Raw genomic sequence first — 17390 nt, forward strand, 5'->3', positions numbered from 1 at the left:
ACAGAGTGTGTTGCCAATGTAACGGAATTACATTCTTTGGCGAATCCGTTCAACGCAAAGTGCATGACAATGATTTGGTTGTTTCCAAGGCTGATAAGGGTAATTGTATTGTTTTTTTTAGAAAGAAGCCAATATAATCAAAAAGTTTTAGATGTAATTCAGGGAGAATGGTTTCACACAGTTTTACAAAAGGACCCTACAATAAGTTTCATAATGAATTAAAGAAGCTTGTTAAAAAATCTCAATTTACCTTTGAAACCGAACAACAAGAGTTTTGTTATACCTATGAATCCGCAGGCACCAAATTCTGTATGGATTGCCTAAAAATTCATAAGGATTAATGTGCCAGTTCGTCCAGTTGTCTCATATGTGAGTGCTCCAGCATATAAATTGGCAAGGAAATTAAATAGTGTTATTCGTGTAAAATCTTCTTTTAACCCATCATACAGTTTGAAGAATAGTTCGGATTTAGTTAGCAAAATTTAAAGATTACAGCATTCGCCTAAACGCAACATTGCTTTCTTTAGATGTAGATAGTTTATTTACTAATGTACCATATAGTGAGACAATAGTTATTCTTAAAAACCATTTGGAAAGGAAGCGTTACATCCTGGGGAGGTTTTGTGAATTAATTGATTTGGTAACTTTATGCATGAAGCAAAATTATTTCCGGTTTAATGGACAGTATTATTTACAGAGTGATGGTTTAGCAATGGGATCACCTCTGAGTCCATTAATGGCAGATATTTTTTATGGATTACTTTGAAAATAGGTACATAGTGGGTAATAATAATATTGTGTATTATTATAGGTACGTTGATGATTTAATTCTGTGCTGGAGGGAAGTATGAGACAGCTCGACTTGTTTGTGAATGGTTTAAATAACAAACATGTTAAAATAAAATTTAAAAAAGAATTAGAAGAAAATTTTTCGTTAAACTTTTTGGATTTGACAATTATTAGATTTAATAATAAACACCCAGTTCAAAATTTACCGAAAACCCCACGTACACAGATGCCGTGATACCAGCATCGTCTAATCACCCGTGGCAGCATAAATTAGCAGCTTTTTTGTTATGTACATAGATTGTTAACTGTACCTCTTTCTAGGGAAGATTTTGATTTAGAGTTAAATACTATTTATCAGATAGCGTTGTCGAATGGTTATACTAAATCAATGGTCAATAGTTTGGTTCAGAAGAAGCAGGCACGGATAGTGAATAGCATGCTTTACGCCGTGTTACCATCGCAGTCTTCTAACAAATATAGGTGTAGCATTTCATACGTTGGTCGTTTGTCTGATAGAATTGTGGTATTTTAAAATCAAACAATGTTAAGGTAGCCTTTAAGACTAACAACTCTTTGTACTCTAAACTTTGTAACCACAAAGAGAAGGTAGATAAAGGAACTAGATCGGGTGTATACAAGCTCACTTGTAATGACTGCAGTAAAGTATATGTTGTCAGACAGGACGCAGTTTTAATGCTAGATTTAAAGAGCATGTTTCGGCATATAGGAATGAGCATCCTGATAAGTCGAATTTTGCCAAACATTTGTTGGAACTAAATCATTCTTTATCGGACTCCGATTCGTATGAAGTGTTACATTATTGTGGCAAGGGGTTTCGTCTCGATGTTTTAGAATGCATGGAGATAATTAGATACAAACAGTATGGGGTCTATTATTAATGAGCAGGTAAATTTAGTTTCATCTCCCTTGCTACGGCTTGGATCTAATTTCAGCAATGGTAGTTTAAAAACATGCTTGACAGTAAATAAATAAATCAAGGTAGTTTTGAAGGACGGTTAAAAAATTTTATTAATAATTTGTGGGTAGTTTTGTTTTGTTTCATAAAACGTATGTGGGTACTTGGGGAGTTACAGTGACAAGTTAAAACGGTGGTTGTGGTTCGTTAGTCTAACAACTGGTAGCATGGTGTACGGTTGTGTCACTCTGAGGATGAGCTCTGTTTGAGTTCGAAACGCGTCAGTGTAGTGTGGTGGTGGTGATAGATGGGTTTGTGTGATTTGTGTGTGTTCTTACAGTGTGGAGGTGGAGGAACTGCATGAACACGCATATTTTGCATAAGCTTAGCTATCGTAAGGTCGCGGGTGAGCAAGGAAATATTTTAGTTCATTGATATGGACCTCCGCAAGTAACGCCTGATTCAATAAATTATTTATGGCACTAACCAAAAGCTCGATGTATAAACACAGCCGTGAAAACTGAATCATGTACCAGGATTGAAACCTTTTCATAATCAATTTCGCTATAGTTTCTTTGGCAAATGTATCTATAGGATGTCAACATGACATACTTAGTTGCGCAAAGGTGCCACCACCCTGGTACGTGATTCAGTTTCTTTGACTGTACTAACTTACAGTGATTTAAAAAATATTTTCTCGCATGTATTTTATGATCAGAAGTCGTCGGTGCGCGGGGCCCCTAATTTCACTTCTCTATCTACATTGCTGATCCGCCACTACATTGCTACGAAATCACCTCTCAAAGGAAATTTTCAACTCAACAAAATCGCGAGCTCGTTTTCAAACCACGGCCAGTAGGTAACTATGTACCACACATTCATTGTGCATCTTTATTAAGTACCTAATATTAATATTTCTGCTTGTTAACAGTAATAAATGATTTATTGAATCAGGCGTTACTTTGCGGAGGTCCATATCAATGAACTAAAAAAGCTATCGTAAGGTCGCGGGTGAGCAAGGAAATTATTTTAGTTCAGTAATAAATGAAATAAAAAATTACAACGTGGACTTTATTGACGTTGCATTGTAAACAACAGTGGCTCATGTCTCAAATCCTAACAGACATTAGTAAAGATTGGACATTTTACTACTTTGACATTTCGCGATTTGGACCGTCCGAGACATAGACATTAGTAAAGATTGACATTTTACTACTTTGACATTTCGCGATTTGGACCACCCGAGACTTGGACGTGGCACGACTTAGACGATGTAAGACATGGACCTCTTACGATGTGGACGCAATTTCGACACTGGACATTTTACGACTTTGCCGGAGCGGATATTTCGAGATTTTACCTTTTAAAATCTCCCACCGAACGAAGTCCGTCGCATACTCCTAAAAAAACCTTCGTAACTTCGTAACGTCCACTCCGTCAACCGAATCTAATAACCCTCAATCCGGCAACTTCAACCAAACTTAACTAATTAATGCATTAATTAATTCCATTCAGACACAACCGCCATTTAATTCGCAGCGTCCGTATTCCCCGAACGGCAACACAAAATGGCGGCCAGTAGCTTTGCACGTCGTAAAACTCTGTAATTATTCGACTTCATTTCGGTTTTAAATAAGAGAAAATGTTTAATTTACTACCGTGCCGTAGCCAATTAATTGAGGATTTATTCGAGTTTTTACGTCGACCGAATTCTTTGTTTACCTGTCTTTTGATTGAGAATTAAGTAACCCCGGTTGAATGGGGATTTGATAAAAACGTCGGCCTTGAAGCGGTCGGAGTTGAGAGGTCGATATTTTAATTGGAGCGGCTTTAGCTTCAAATGTTTGATGTTCACGTGTGCTTACCTACTTTGACGATTATTTCTACCTTGCGTTTTATTTTATTTATGCATGTATATGACTAATGGGTACTTAAAAGACTATTGAACTATTTGATTCCTCATCGATCGCAGAGGGTTCTCACAATCAAAATGAAAATATTTTAACTCTTTGAGTTAGTCTTGACTAACAAGCGTTTATCAACGTGCCAACACCCGCAATAGAGGAAGACCTCTTATGAGATGGACGGACGACATCCGGCAGCAAGCCGACATTAACTGAATCAAGGTGGCAGGGGACAGACAGACGTGGAAACGTGAAGAGGCCTACGTTCGAAGACGAGCGCAACAAGGGCTGCTATAGAAGCATTTATGAATAAGTATCTAAGAATCTCTCTCTCTCTGGCTCCGAAGCGGTAACGTTCGTGTGCCTTTGGAATATATAGGCGTGATGTTTGTGTGTGTGTGTGTGTTTGTGTGTGTGTAATCTTCCTCTGTTGAAAAAATTTAATTTATTTTAATAAATTCAGGCATTCCCGTAGACTAGAGAATGTGAAATTATCTGACGGGAAAGGAACGTGTCTGTTCTTCTTAAAAGTGTCTATACTAAAAGTGAAGACGAAAAAAGTGTAGACTACAGACTCAAGACTGAAGTCGTAGCAGTGCTACGTAGGAACTTCGTAGCCGCGTAGCAGGCTGCTACGTCGGAGGATCTACATATTGTGAAAGATCAAGAGCCCTCGTAGACGGCAGACTTTCTGTCCGTCGATAGTTTATTTTGGCTTCTTTGGGCCGATAGCTCAGTATAAAGATGTTTTTTTTATTTAAATATATATTCAAAACAACTAAGGTACTACACATTATACTCTCGCAAAACTGCTACGTTTCGTCGTTTGTAGATGTCCGTTGTTTTCACCGCAAAAGGGACCGTTTTTTGCGGTGTTGTATTAGCTTCGTCGCCGGACAAGTGTCCGGTGCATGTACACATTCATTGTACTTAGCTAAGCCATACAACACCGCAAGTCCGGCAAAAAAACGGTCCGTTTTCCGGTGAAAACAACGGACGTCTACTGTGCAAGTGGCCTTTGATGGCGGGACGCACTCAGTTTTTATGCAACTTTAACCTATCAACTTATCCTATAAAATAAACTAGGTAGGTGCACACACACTATAACGGCCGATACCTAATCGTTATAGTGTGCGCACTGGCATACATCTTTATGCTCATTGAAAGCCCAACTAAACTATCAGCTGATAGAAAGTTTGCGGTCTACGGGGGCTCTTAGAACAAACGGAACAGGGGAACAAACGCATTATGGTAAAGGTACAATTGAAGTATATTAAACTAGCCTAAAAATAACTTAACTATATATACAACTAGGGTTTATCCGCGGCTTCGCACACGTAAATCATTAGATCCAGCAGCTGAATTGAAATTTTGGGATTTTTGAAAAATACTTGTAGGAATTTTCGAAAATTAAATCGTGGTTTTCATTGAAGTTACATTAAAAACAATCATGACTCTAAGCCCATCGGTTATGGTTTCGAGATTTTATCCCTATCCCGTGGGAATATCGGAATAAAAAGTGGCCTATGTTTTATTCCAGATGTCCAGCTATCTACATACCAAATTTCATCCAAATCCGTCCAGCCGTTTCAGCGTGAAGGAGTAACAAACTCACTTACTCACACACTCACAAACTTTCGCATTTAAAATATAAGTAGGATTCCCCCAATTCTTGTCCCTGCGGAAGTATCCATAAGGCTGGCTGCATTTCCGCGCTGTATCGTGCGTGACCCCAATATCATCATCATCATCATCATCCCAGCCTATATACGTCCCACTGCTGGGCACAGGCCTCCTCTCAGAACAAGAGGGCCCCAATATGTTGAGCGAGAAATGTACCAGCCCTATGGTCATTGGTTAATTTTGAGTTTGCATCGGAGTTTAAAAACAGCCCAACCCCCAAACATGTTGTTAAAAACAAAATCAAATGCATTTCCTCGAAATCAATACGTTCCTCCAATAAAAAACCTAATCACGCGATTACAGACCGTCGAGGTGATTGGGAAAAAGCTCTTCCAACTTTTTAAATTGGATCCGAGTCGAGCTCGGTTGCCCCCGAATGGCACTGGATGAAGCTTTAAGCTCAATACTTGTACTTGGCTATTAAATTGCATCTTTGAGAAACGTTTACGGGAGTTCTGGAAGCTTTAGAACTTGGCGGTAGGTTGATTGTGTCGCGTTTTAGTTGTTTGTGAATTTAAAGGAATTCTTTAACTGTTAGGAGTCATTATCAATACGAAGAAACGGTTCAAGAAAAGGTAGAGTGCCTCGCTTTTTTTTTTTCGTCTGAGCGGAAGCACTACCGTGCCTCCAAATTCCTTGCACTTCTAAATAAACCCAGCTGAGTTCCGCGGCGTAAATTTAAATGTTTTTATTAATGTCTTAAAAATAAAACACTTTATTCAATTAAGTAATATTTAAAATATTAATAAGTATTTTGTCATTATCTCATGGTAACATTGACCTAAAAATTTAATAACATGTAAGTATACATTTTTGTAATGATTTACAATTTAAGCGTGAATACAAAGCAGACAGACAGGCAGAGTTAGGTACTTGCCACTTTTTTAGTTATTAGGGCGAGCGGCATGCGCTTTTGGACTATCGGTGCCCTAGGTTCAAAAGTTATAATACCTATGTATTATAAGTTTTTCTGATTCAAGGTTTAGCCGCTAAAAGCATAATATGAAATGCAACTCACCACATCGCGCGCGTCTTCCTCGGTGGTCTCGATGTCGACGCTTTCGTCGCTGTCGCGATCAGAGCTGCGCGAACGTGGGGAGCGGAGCGGCGAGCGGGGCGGTGAGCGGGGCGACGAGCGGGGCGGAGAGCGGGGCGACGTGCGCCGCGGCGACGCTACCGGTGACCTGCCAAACGCAAACGTTACGACTAACATCAGCGCACGGATTAGCGTATTGTTAGTACAATAATACTTTGGACATGACTTCAAAATCAATTAATAAATTAATTTCTTGTAATGAGGGCTATCGTTTTATGTCTCACTAGATGGCGCACTGTTGCGTGAGGTTTTTAAGTATGGCTTTCAAAGTCTGTTATTACGGACGTAAAAACAAAGTTTAGATTAAAATCATATTTATTACACCTTAAAACCGTACCATAAATATATCGAGCAACTAGTGTTGCGTAGTCTCGTTTTGTTCGGAAAAAAGGGAGGACAAAAGTTTCCGAAAGACAAAACTGTCTCAAAACACAGACATTCGTTGCCCTGGAACGCATATTTGCCATAATTAATTTCAGATATTGCAAAATATTCACAAAATTATTCTAATTATAAATAAACCCGCGTACCTCACCCAAAATCTATGAGATTTGACATTTCGGAGACCTCACGCTACACTAGCGCCTCTAGTGGCGCATTCATACGCGATAGCCCTCATTACATTTGAATTTCTAGAGAGGGGCCATCCATAAAGTCACACAAACAAAGGTCACACAAATTTAGACCATTTTTGTGGAATTATACGAGCGTTGCAACCGTCTCATTTTTCTAGAAACTTTTCTGTAAAAATGGTTGACTATTCTGATACAGTATTTTGAGGTATCTGGTAGGAATACTCTAACAAATAACCAAAAAAGGAATCAAATTTGAAAGACAATTCATATAAAAATGTGACTAGTAAAATGAGGCGGTTCAAACGCTCTAATAATCGCGCTTTTAGTATCACCTTGCCCCATAAGTTTCTTTAGTCTGATTAGTTAATCGAACTAACTGGAAATCAAAGGTTCACATTGCACGATCCGCGGGACCACGGGGTCTAAGGAAATGATGATTTCAATTGTCCGATTAATCAATCAATAATAAATAAATGAACTAAACTAAACTAATAAAAAAAATCAAAATCATTTATTCAGTAAATAGGCCGCAATGGACACTTTTACACGTCATTTTTTAAACTACCAGCGCTTTCAGAAAGACCATCATTGCCAAGAAGATGAGCCGCAAGAAACTTGGCACAAAGTCATTTTTTCAAAATAAAATACATAAGTATAAATAAAATACTTAACAGTACAAAATTAACGAAAAAAATACATTAAAAGAACAATAATAAAACAGGGCTGTATGGGGTCCAACGATACCGTATAATGAGTGACAACGATACCGGGTTTTGAAAGGAACTTCTAATTTTCGCCGCAGCCCTGACTTTACCTGGTGGGAGAGCGCGAGGTGGACATCGGCGGGGACGGCGACGGGCGCCGCACGGGCCGGAAAGCGCGGGGCTCCTCCAGCGGCCCCACGCCACTCAGCGCCGTTAGGGCTCCTGGCATTGCAAATATACACATTGAATACAAAATACCTATTGAAAGCGGAACAAATTTCTGGAATGACACTTGGACCAGCTCTTGCTAGCCTTCTATCCTGAGATCCAAAAGATCTCTCTGGACTGCGTCCCTCCAGTGGTACCTGGGACGACCATCCGGTCTACGTCCACTCGGTCTTCCCAAGTACGCTTACGAGTTGATCCTCTCCCAGCCTTTTCCACGTGTGTAAGATACGAGGAGTTTGGACGCTTTGGTCTCTCCAATAACATTGGTCTCAGACACTAGGACTACGTCTGTCGAAGAACCGATGAACGGTGGAGCAGACGAGTCCTCGAATGGAGGCCACGGAAGGGAAAACGTAGTGTAGGGCGTCCTGAGGCGCGGCGGACGGACGACCTTAAGAAAGGCTGAAGACAGAGTGTTGTGGCGCGCGATAGAAGAGGCCTATGTCCAGCAGTGGACTGCTGTAGGCTGATGATGATGAGGTCTTTAAATATAAGTCTAGAGACATGAAATTTTGCACGGACATTCTTTACGCAACTAAAGAAAGATCATAGAGTATTTTTGCGAATTTGCGGGTAGTTAGTCTAGTTTACCTGGTGACCAGAGCGTAGGCTTGAGCCAGGGTATGGCGTAGGGTAACGGCAGCCGCGCGCCCCACACGTAGTCGGCCAGGCGCGGCGCCGGCGCGTGCGCAGGGCTCGCCGCGCGCTTTGGCTCCTCCGGCTCCGGCCTGCGGAGCGACACTCGTCTGTGGCACGGATTAAAGCTGAACTTTGCGCTGAGGTTTGAAGTACTTGAATAATGTAGTTACACAATCGGTGAGATATACCTTTGGCCTCATCTGCACTTTACATCAGGTGAGATAAAGGTCAATCACGGTCAGTTTTATGTAAAAAAAAAGGTGTGAAATTCTGTTATTGCGCTCACGAAACTAAAATAAAATAAATTAAAAAAAATCAAGAAACCTAGTTTAGTGATAGAATTGTGTTATGTATCTAACTCTGTTGTGACTTCGGGGCTTTCGAGAAAAGGGCTTGTACTTTCTTTAAACGCCGACTACATAGACCAATGTCTATCCTTGAGTTGTTGGTACGGAACTACTTATGGGAGGAGGTGACAATTTCTCATCAGATTCTCATTTGCTTGCCTCCCTCTCATACTAAAAAACCTTAACTTAAAGTTCAACAGTCGGGACCTATTCAAAATCATGACCAGCTCTAAAATTCTCGGTTGTATACTTTGCACAAAGACGTGGACTACATGCTGTACCTATTTTGCCTCTAAGCCCTTAGCTTCCCTTTAACAGACTATTAAGCTCGTCATTTGTATATACCTAGCAGCCGACAGCATCCTCTTCCTGGTTCCCCCATTGAACATAGCCTTAACGTCCTCCCAAGCGTGCACGACTTCATCGGGCGGTGCTCCGCTGAGCTTCATGTGTCGCCGCCAGGAGTTGAAGTTAGCGGCGTCAGGTTGGATGTACTTGTCGCCGGGGCCGACGCGGTGGGAGTGGAAGATGAACTTGTTGGGGGAGAAGAACAGGCCGCAGTATGCGCACTTGATGCACTTAGCGCGGGAGGAGTTGTACCTGGTAAATAAGTGAACTATAATCTTGATGCACTTAAACTAGTTTGTTGTCATTATAGAAACTGGAAACGAGAGATCGGTTTATTTTTCTTTCTCGTTGGGATCTTCAGGAAAACGAAGATAACTGACGAGATCCTAGCGATATTAACATTCTAGTTGTACTGTACAGTCGAGGTTTAGGATAATACTCTTTAGTACCTTGTCACTTACAGTGTTTTCTGTCAAGTTTTATACAAAAGTGACAAAAGTTGAAACATGAAGACACAGCGACATGTACTAATAGATAAGTAGAGATATCTTTGACCTCCACTCTAAATACCCGTCACGTCCGTGCAATAAATATTAGTTTCAGAGAACTTAAATTAATACCTACGACTAGACATACTTAATGCATTTGACATTTTTGATGTTTAAAGAATTGAAAAATAAGTTTTAATTAAAAAAAAAACAATATATATCTGTTCCATTTCAGAATGATTATGCCATTACTTTAAGTCCTATGTACCTATTTCAAAAGATGATCAAGCAACAGGATAAGTACAGCTATGATATTCGAAGCAAATAGCATAATAAGTCAAGGAACATGAAATCAAGTGAAGATTCTTGAAGAGCTAATCAGTGTAGCAGTTCCGCTTCTCCTAAATTGACCCATGGTAATGCTACAGTACCTGGCAGGCAGGAAGGCACCGCGGCAGCCCCAAGCACACTCATGGTGCACAGCGAAAGCGAAGTCGTCTGGTAGTCTCGGAGGTGCGTTATCACCCAGGAATGACTTGCAAAGTCTCTCCGCTTCACGACGGGTTATCATTCCTGAGATCGTAAAATAAAAAGATCCAATAAAACTTGGAAATTTAGGCGAGTCCAGTAGCAGTGCCTAATCATTACACGACTGTTTGAAAGCAACACGATTCTACTGTAAACACAAATTGTGCATTGGGCAAAGAATTAAATGGTGCATAATGGGACTTTGCTGCCTGCTTATAGTATACTTAGTGTCACTTTTGTCGGCTCTAGATTTTATTTGGCAGATAAATGTGTTGCCGTCTCCGTCTATTCAAACAAAACAAACGGAGACACCAGGTGTCTTAGTTCTCTTGGCTTTTGCAAATTCTAACTATCTATCAATCTTGCTAATCTTGCTATATTTGTCGTAGTCTGCAACGTTATCATTGGAGCTCCACTACACTTAGTGGAGCCACTGCTCATATAGCCCACCTATTGCAGCATGCAGCAGACATGTCCAGTCCAGTTCCAATAGTTTTTAGTTCAAAAACTGTCTTAACTGTTAAGATAATCGTTGGCGGAAACAGGTTTGCGACTGGCAACCACGAACTGGAAGATGGCGAGAGTTACTTTCAATCAATGGGTGCATATGGCAACTTTTCATTTATTGCGACGTTCAATAAGCTGTCCTTTACCCAATATTTGGCTTTCGGCTGATAATGAAAACTGCCTTACCGCATCGCCTTGAAGACACCGGCATGGCACCAGCACGCCTTAAGATCTCGAGCTGAACTGGAGTGCATTGCACGCAGGTGATCCCGAGTGCGACCCGGCGGTTGTGGATCTCGTTATAGGAGAACTGCTTCAGTAGCGTGTTTGAGATCTGTGCGAGGCAAAGACGCTCTATGCCCTCGATGACCAGGGACACGATCGGCACGCCGTATAGCAAAACTGTGCTGACCTGGTGAGGACGAAGCGGCTTAATGACATTTGATCATGTTATTTACAATAAGGTTACCTACGTGACCCTTTAGTGGAGGTTTTGGAAATACCGCGCTTGCGTAAGGGGCGCCGGGGATTGAGATAAGTATATACCCGGCTGACTGAGCTCCGCTCGGGCTAAACTCAGTACCAAGCGTTTTCCCAGAAATAAGACCAAGCTAGATCGACTTTACATCCCCGAAAACCCCTACATACAAAATTTCATCGAAATCGTTGGAGCCGTTTCGACTTATATCTACAAGATTGCTCGTTTAAAGGTATTTGATAGATTGCAAGAGATGGTAACACCATCATCCAGATTCATCAAGAAATCCCAACTAGAGCACCCGAATTTTCTTCTCATTTTTTTTATGACTTAGTTTCGTTAAGCAAACGCATTTCTATAAGAAACAACTTACCTGGTTCGGTTTGGCGCTTAGCTGGATTGCCTTGTGGTCGGAGCGAGGTTTCAGCGACTCCCGCGGGGACATGGCCAGATTGGTGGCCTCCATCCTGCAAAAAAGCAGCCAATGAGTAGGTACCGTCAAGGAAACTGGACCTTTTCACAGTCAATATCGCTATAATTTCTTTGGCAGATGCATCGAATGTCAATATGACATCAGTAGCACAAAGGTTCCACTCTGGTAGGTGATTCAGTTTCGTTGACGGTACCTAGAGGCCGCAATGTTTTAGGGGCCTCCGCTAACTTACGGCCTAGTCCCCGCGCGGCGTGCTGCTTCAATAGAATTCAAGAGCAGAGACCCGCCTCATGCAGCGCTGGTCTATCTGATGCCATGGCCGTGAAACAAGCACGCTGCGCCTGCGCGTGCAAGTTAGTGGAAGGAAACCCTTCGATATTTACCATTAGACCATTCCTTACACTTATCAAACAACAGTACTTAATTTATTTTCGGAGATAGATTTGGACAGAATTTGGGGCTATCAAAATTATGCATAATAAGATTCGGCCATGTTAATATTGCGCTAATATAACTAAAGTTTAAGATTCGGCGTAAATAAATTATGCGAAACCTGTTATGCGTAACAAGTTTCGGACATTAAAAAATATGCCAAAAAATGTTTAGTCAATTTCTCCTTTCAACCGTCGGGCAACTTTTAATCTGGGTGTAAAGTTTTCGCAGGACACAGATAAAGTAGGAAGCAACAACTAGTACTGAATACCACACCGCGTATAACATTATGCTTAGAAGGGGCTTTGCTAACACTTATAATTCATAGATAACTACAGAGTACGGAACCATCGATGCGCTAGCCTGGCTCACACTTGGCAAATCTTTTTCTTATATTCTTCTTCTTCTTAAATTTAAGAGCTATGCTCTTGTCGGTGGAGTAATCGCCACTCTTATCAAACATACCAAAATATTTTTTTAAAGTTTGCCTACAGTCAAGTATAAATAAATCTATTGGAACCACTCAAAAATATGACTTGAAAGATGAAAAAGAGGGCTTGGGCCATAGTTCCTACGCGGGCCCAGTGCGTATTGGGAACTTCATACACACCATTGAATTACTTCGCAGGTGTGTGCAGGTTTCCTCACGATGTTACCTTCGCCGTAAAACTCGTGGTAAATTTTAAATGTAATTTCGCACATGAATTTCGAAAAACTCAGAGGTGCGGGCCGGGGTTTGAACCCACGATCCTCTGCTACTACGACCTTATTGCGTCGGAATAAGAGTCTGTGGTAGGTACTTATTTTTGAAACTTTGAATAAGTTCATATTTTAACACTTGACTGTACCTAAAGTCTCTTTTTCCAAATATGTTTTCCAAGGCGAAGCAAAGTATGCTTTGTATTGCGCTAGTAAACGCCATAATGCCAACTGCCCAGTGCTGCGAGCCCATCAAAACGGGGAAAAAACAACGCAATAACTGTAACGCATTTTGCCCAAAACTAACGACATCTACATACAACTATTAAGCGAATAAAAGAGGACATTAGAGTAAAATGACTTCATTTACTTTGCCGGTCAATAAAACAGCACAGTGGTTCGGAACAAAGCGTCGCCGCGACAAAGGGCGCCGTGTGAACTGTATCGAATATCAATCGCCGGCGAGGGCTACCGCCATTATTGAAATTAGGATATTTATTGGACTTGTTTAACATGTTTATAATATAAATGTTACTAGTCAGATTTTGAAGGTAATACTTTTTCGTACTAAACTTAGTTGTACTTAGTTTTTTTTTTAAATGGCTCTGCCCACCTGAAAACAATTTTGCCAGGTTTGCTAGTGGATGTTGTCGGAAAAAATATAGAAAACGAAATAAGAGAGGTAACGGTGAATAAACGAAGACAGCGCAAATAAATCTGTACCAAAATAATTCTAAGCGGAAATTAAATTTGGCTTTAAGTATTCACATTTATCTTTGCTTTATTTCACTAAAACGGGCTACATGAAATTAAATAAGAGAATAAGTCAAGTTGACAGTATTTGTAAATGATACCTCGACTGAAACTGGATGTGGTAGTCACGAAGAGAATAAGCTGATTTTGCATCAACCTCATCCATTTATCTACCATTTCATTTTATATCTCTGCCTGTTTGTTTATAATGTGAAAACAAAAATTTCGAATTGATCTCTCTTCTAAGTCGGTACACATTTTGACAGATTGGTCACGGTCATCTCATCGGTTGGGGTTGAAGATAAGTATTTTCATGACAACTTCAATTGATACGCCCTTTAAAACCTCGTATCATAAACTGCATGCCCCGTTTCGCGTCAAAACATTAATTAAACCGCTGCAAAACATGTCAAGACTCAAGTTTAAAGTGATAAATCTCCAGCCCTAATGTCAAAAATCAACATAGGGCTGGCACAAGCGGCCGCGACAACGGGCCATTATGGCTCCGATTAGTTTGCCCGCGCCACCCCTGCGGGCCAAATAATTGATTAAGTTAAATGACATTACATTAATGTAATGATTGCATATGTTAGTGTTCGTTTTTGTAGCGTTCGAGGGTTTATTAGCTGTTATCTGTTGTTTTGTGAAAGCCCGTAAGCAATTATAGGCAACTTTTATTACTGTTAGTCACATGATTTTATGAATTTTTGAGCGGGACGTTTATAAAATCAATAGGTATAGTCAAAGTCAGATTTATACTTTCTGTCTAGGTAGTTACAGTAGGATCGGGTTACTTTAACCCTGACGGGGAACTTTCGGTAATGAAATCAGTTTGTTCCAGGTTTTATTATTGCACTGCAATTATGACACATTGCTATATGGTTAGTTTTAACTAACCACTTACGCTTTAGTGTTTTTATTAGATCTTTCTATAATATTGTTTCCATATTATGGGCCAAAGTTATTAAAATACGTAGTTTTATTCCCAGAACAATACAGGTCCAACTAAAAAAAGGTATATTAGGTACAATAAAATTAAATAAGCTAAAACTATAATAAATCTAAAAATGGACCCTGCGGCATGGTACCAAAGATGCTGGCAGCATTTCCCCGCTGGATCGCAAGACTGATGTGTTGAGCGAGGAAACTGCCAGCTCTTCGGTCTCCTGTGGTATCTCTGAGTCTCTTATAGTTATTTATCATTAGGTCAAAGTACTCCGACCTTACAGTAATCTAAATGCTCCAAAGAAACTATAACACATATGAACAAAGGTTTCCTACTCACACCCTCCAAGTAAAACGTCATCGCCAAGCATCACCCTCGTCTCAAATAAAAAAGCGAACAAAATATCATCACCATATTAATCATATCCCGCATTTCACGGCTCAACTGCGCGGGCGCGGGACTGGTAATTATTTCGCCGTATGCCATATGGAGGGCACATCTGCACTTGTCTTACGGAACTAATGCTATCTGTTACAATTTCGACGGTTTTTGTTGGCATTGATTTTTTGGGGTGGCCTTGGTGATTAACTACACTCCACCTGAACATGGAAAAGTGGATGTTAATAAGTTTCATTAAAATTTTCATTTTCAATGCAAGCTTTTTTTGTTGATTCTAATTTTTGATGATTGTATTTGTATTGTTATCCAACTCACATATACTAAATGTCAAGTCAACTGACTATTGGATGTGGGTCAAATGAACTAGCATGTTTAGCCCAAAAACAACAACAACGAACAGGGCAAAAATAAAAGCTTGTAAAAAACCGTGGCCTTTATTGTATGGTTATTTTTTACTACCTTTTGTCCTATGGTACCAAAGTATATTTTGTTTCATGTCATGATGCACTGACAATTTAAACACCTAAATTTTTAGGTGTCAGGTATTCATTTTTTTATCTTTTGGGAGCATTACTTAAATCATATTTTTAATAAAAACTAGATAAACTAATCGGGGTAAGTCCACAAGCTAAGGTATTTTATTCGGTAACTATGAATAAGAAGTGAACATTTTGATGGCATTTGAACATTTGGGTGACATAGTTTTAGTCTTAGTTTTAGGTGGTACTTATGGAGCCAAAATAAACCTTTCTTTCTTCTTTCTTTCATATTATGTATCTTGTGTAAGCTGCTAGCTAGGCATTCAAAACAATAACTGACTGAGATAAATCTAAGTCCACGCGGACGAAGTGGCGGGCACAGCTAGTTTTTAATAAAATATAGACATCCCATTACATCTAGGTATCTGCTAACATTAATTAGGAAGGTAGGTACATGATAACACAACCTCTTATAAAGTACTTAATGATCAGAAGAAATTCAAGACAAAAAGTATACTGAGCGGCAAAAAATCTGGCCCTCAAATGTATGCAGTAACAGGTAATTTTGTTTGTAGAGTGGGCCAAATTTTGTGCGGCTGAGTAGCTATATTTTACTCATATCTTAAAAACTGGCCAAAATTTCTATGATCCCTCATCTATCGAGTTATGGGTAACAAATAAAAAAGTAACCACATTATCTTACTCACAAAAAGCTAACACGTATTACACGCGCCCTAAAAAAACTACCCTACATATCGACAAGTACCGAATTGCGGACAAATCCCGCACGCATTGACAACATGTTGTGCATTTCTGCGGATAATCCCGGATCGGGACACTCGAGCGTCTGTCGAGCTTGTAGGGTGACTATGATACGTGTATACACATTTTTCTATTGTACGTACCTACTTAGAGTTTCAATCACTGTTGTATACTAACCTTCGAAGCGAAATGAGTTTTTCAAGATTTTTTAATATCATGTGACTATCTCATGACCATGACGAATTTTCTTGTAATTTTTCTTATCACGAATTTTATATCTCATAAAAATTGGATTTATTCAAAAACTAACGATCACATTTTTTTGTTATGGTAGCTACTTTTAGTATGGCCTGCTATCTTAAATACTATGAGCAAATCGGCAGCGGGCTGTTCTCATCGCATTTGAAATCTTATCGCAGACACGTGTCATCATATAAGACGTAGCAAGTTCACTGTTGGACATAGGCCTCTCCCTCCGTCTTCGTTCGAGAACTTTTCTGTGCCAACGGCCATCCTGTTCTCCGTACTATATGCCCTGATCATTGGCACTTCAACTCGTTTTTCTACGACGTACGTAGAATCTACGTAACTCCTCATTCCTGATTTGATCCCGTAGAGAAACCCCGACCAGAATTCTCTCAATAGCTCGCTGAGCAACTCGGAGCTTATTCATAAAACCTATACCCCCTTATTCATAAAACTTAACAAGCCTATGTTAACTAACAAATGCTTTGTCCCTTTCTAAAACGAATTTTAGCGGCATTTTAACTAAAATAGGTTTGATTGTCGTTTATGAATAAGGGGGTTAGTCTTTATCTTTGCTATATTTAATACGAGTAGGTACTGTTACCTTGTAATTTTCATTCTGTGTACCTGTTTTCTGTATCGCTTCATTATTTCTGGTGTACAATAAAGAGTCATTGTATTGTATTGTACTGTGTATTCCTATTACTCGCATGACGCAAGTCGCGCAGTATGCTGTCCCGCACACCTCGCAGGCTCCGCAGAAAACCAGCGCCGTTAACTTAACAACGTTTCTTGCCGGATTCTTCTCAACAGAGGTTTTTCCGAACCGGTGGTAATTTTTTTTTGACATTCATAAGTGCTTGTTATAGCCTAAATTGAATAAAGATATTTTGACTTTGACTTTGATTTTGAACGCTAGTAGTGTCAACGGCACCGCTGAGTGGAGACCATTTTGGCTTCACACCATTATTTGTTTGTTTTTGTATTCTTTAACATTTTGTGAATAAACGT

At 39.9% G+C, this 17390-nt stretch overlaps 1 protein-coding gene across 2 annotated transcripts in view; it reads right to left on the bottom strand.

Annotated features, from left to right (window-relative positions):
* fuss (SKI family transcriptional corepressor fussel) overlaps positions 1–17390 on the bottom strand; it is a 43391-nt gene that overhangs the window by 18989 nt on the left and 7012 nt on the right. The window contains exons 2-8 of one of the 2 annotated variants that reach the window (XM_074103821.1): positions 11604–11697; positions 10939–11164; positions 10149–10290; positions 9227–9481; positions 8487–8623; positions 7778–7889; positions 6311–6476 (exon numbers count right to left, since the gene is read on the bottom strand). In XM_074103821.1, the coding sequence (XP_073959922.1) occupies positions 6311–6476; positions 7778–7889; positions 8487–8623; positions 9227–9481; positions 10149–10290; positions 10939–11164; positions 11604–11696 (1131 nt within the window). In that variant the 5' untranslated portion in view covers position 11697. Of the gene's footprint in view, positions 1–6310; positions 6477–7777; positions 7890–8486; positions 8642–9226; positions 9482–10148; positions 10291–10938; positions 11165–11603; positions 11698–17390 lie in introns of both variants that reach the window. The other variant, XM_074103820.1, reaches the window with a different exon arrangement.

Source organism: Choristoneura fumiferana, chromosome 21 (assembly GCF_025370935.1).
Source record: "Choristoneura fumiferana chromosome 21, NRCan_CFum_1, whole genome shotgun sequence".
Taxonomy (NCBI): Eukaryota; Metazoa; Arthropoda; class Insecta; order Lepidoptera; family Tortricidae; genus Choristoneura; species Choristoneura fumiferana.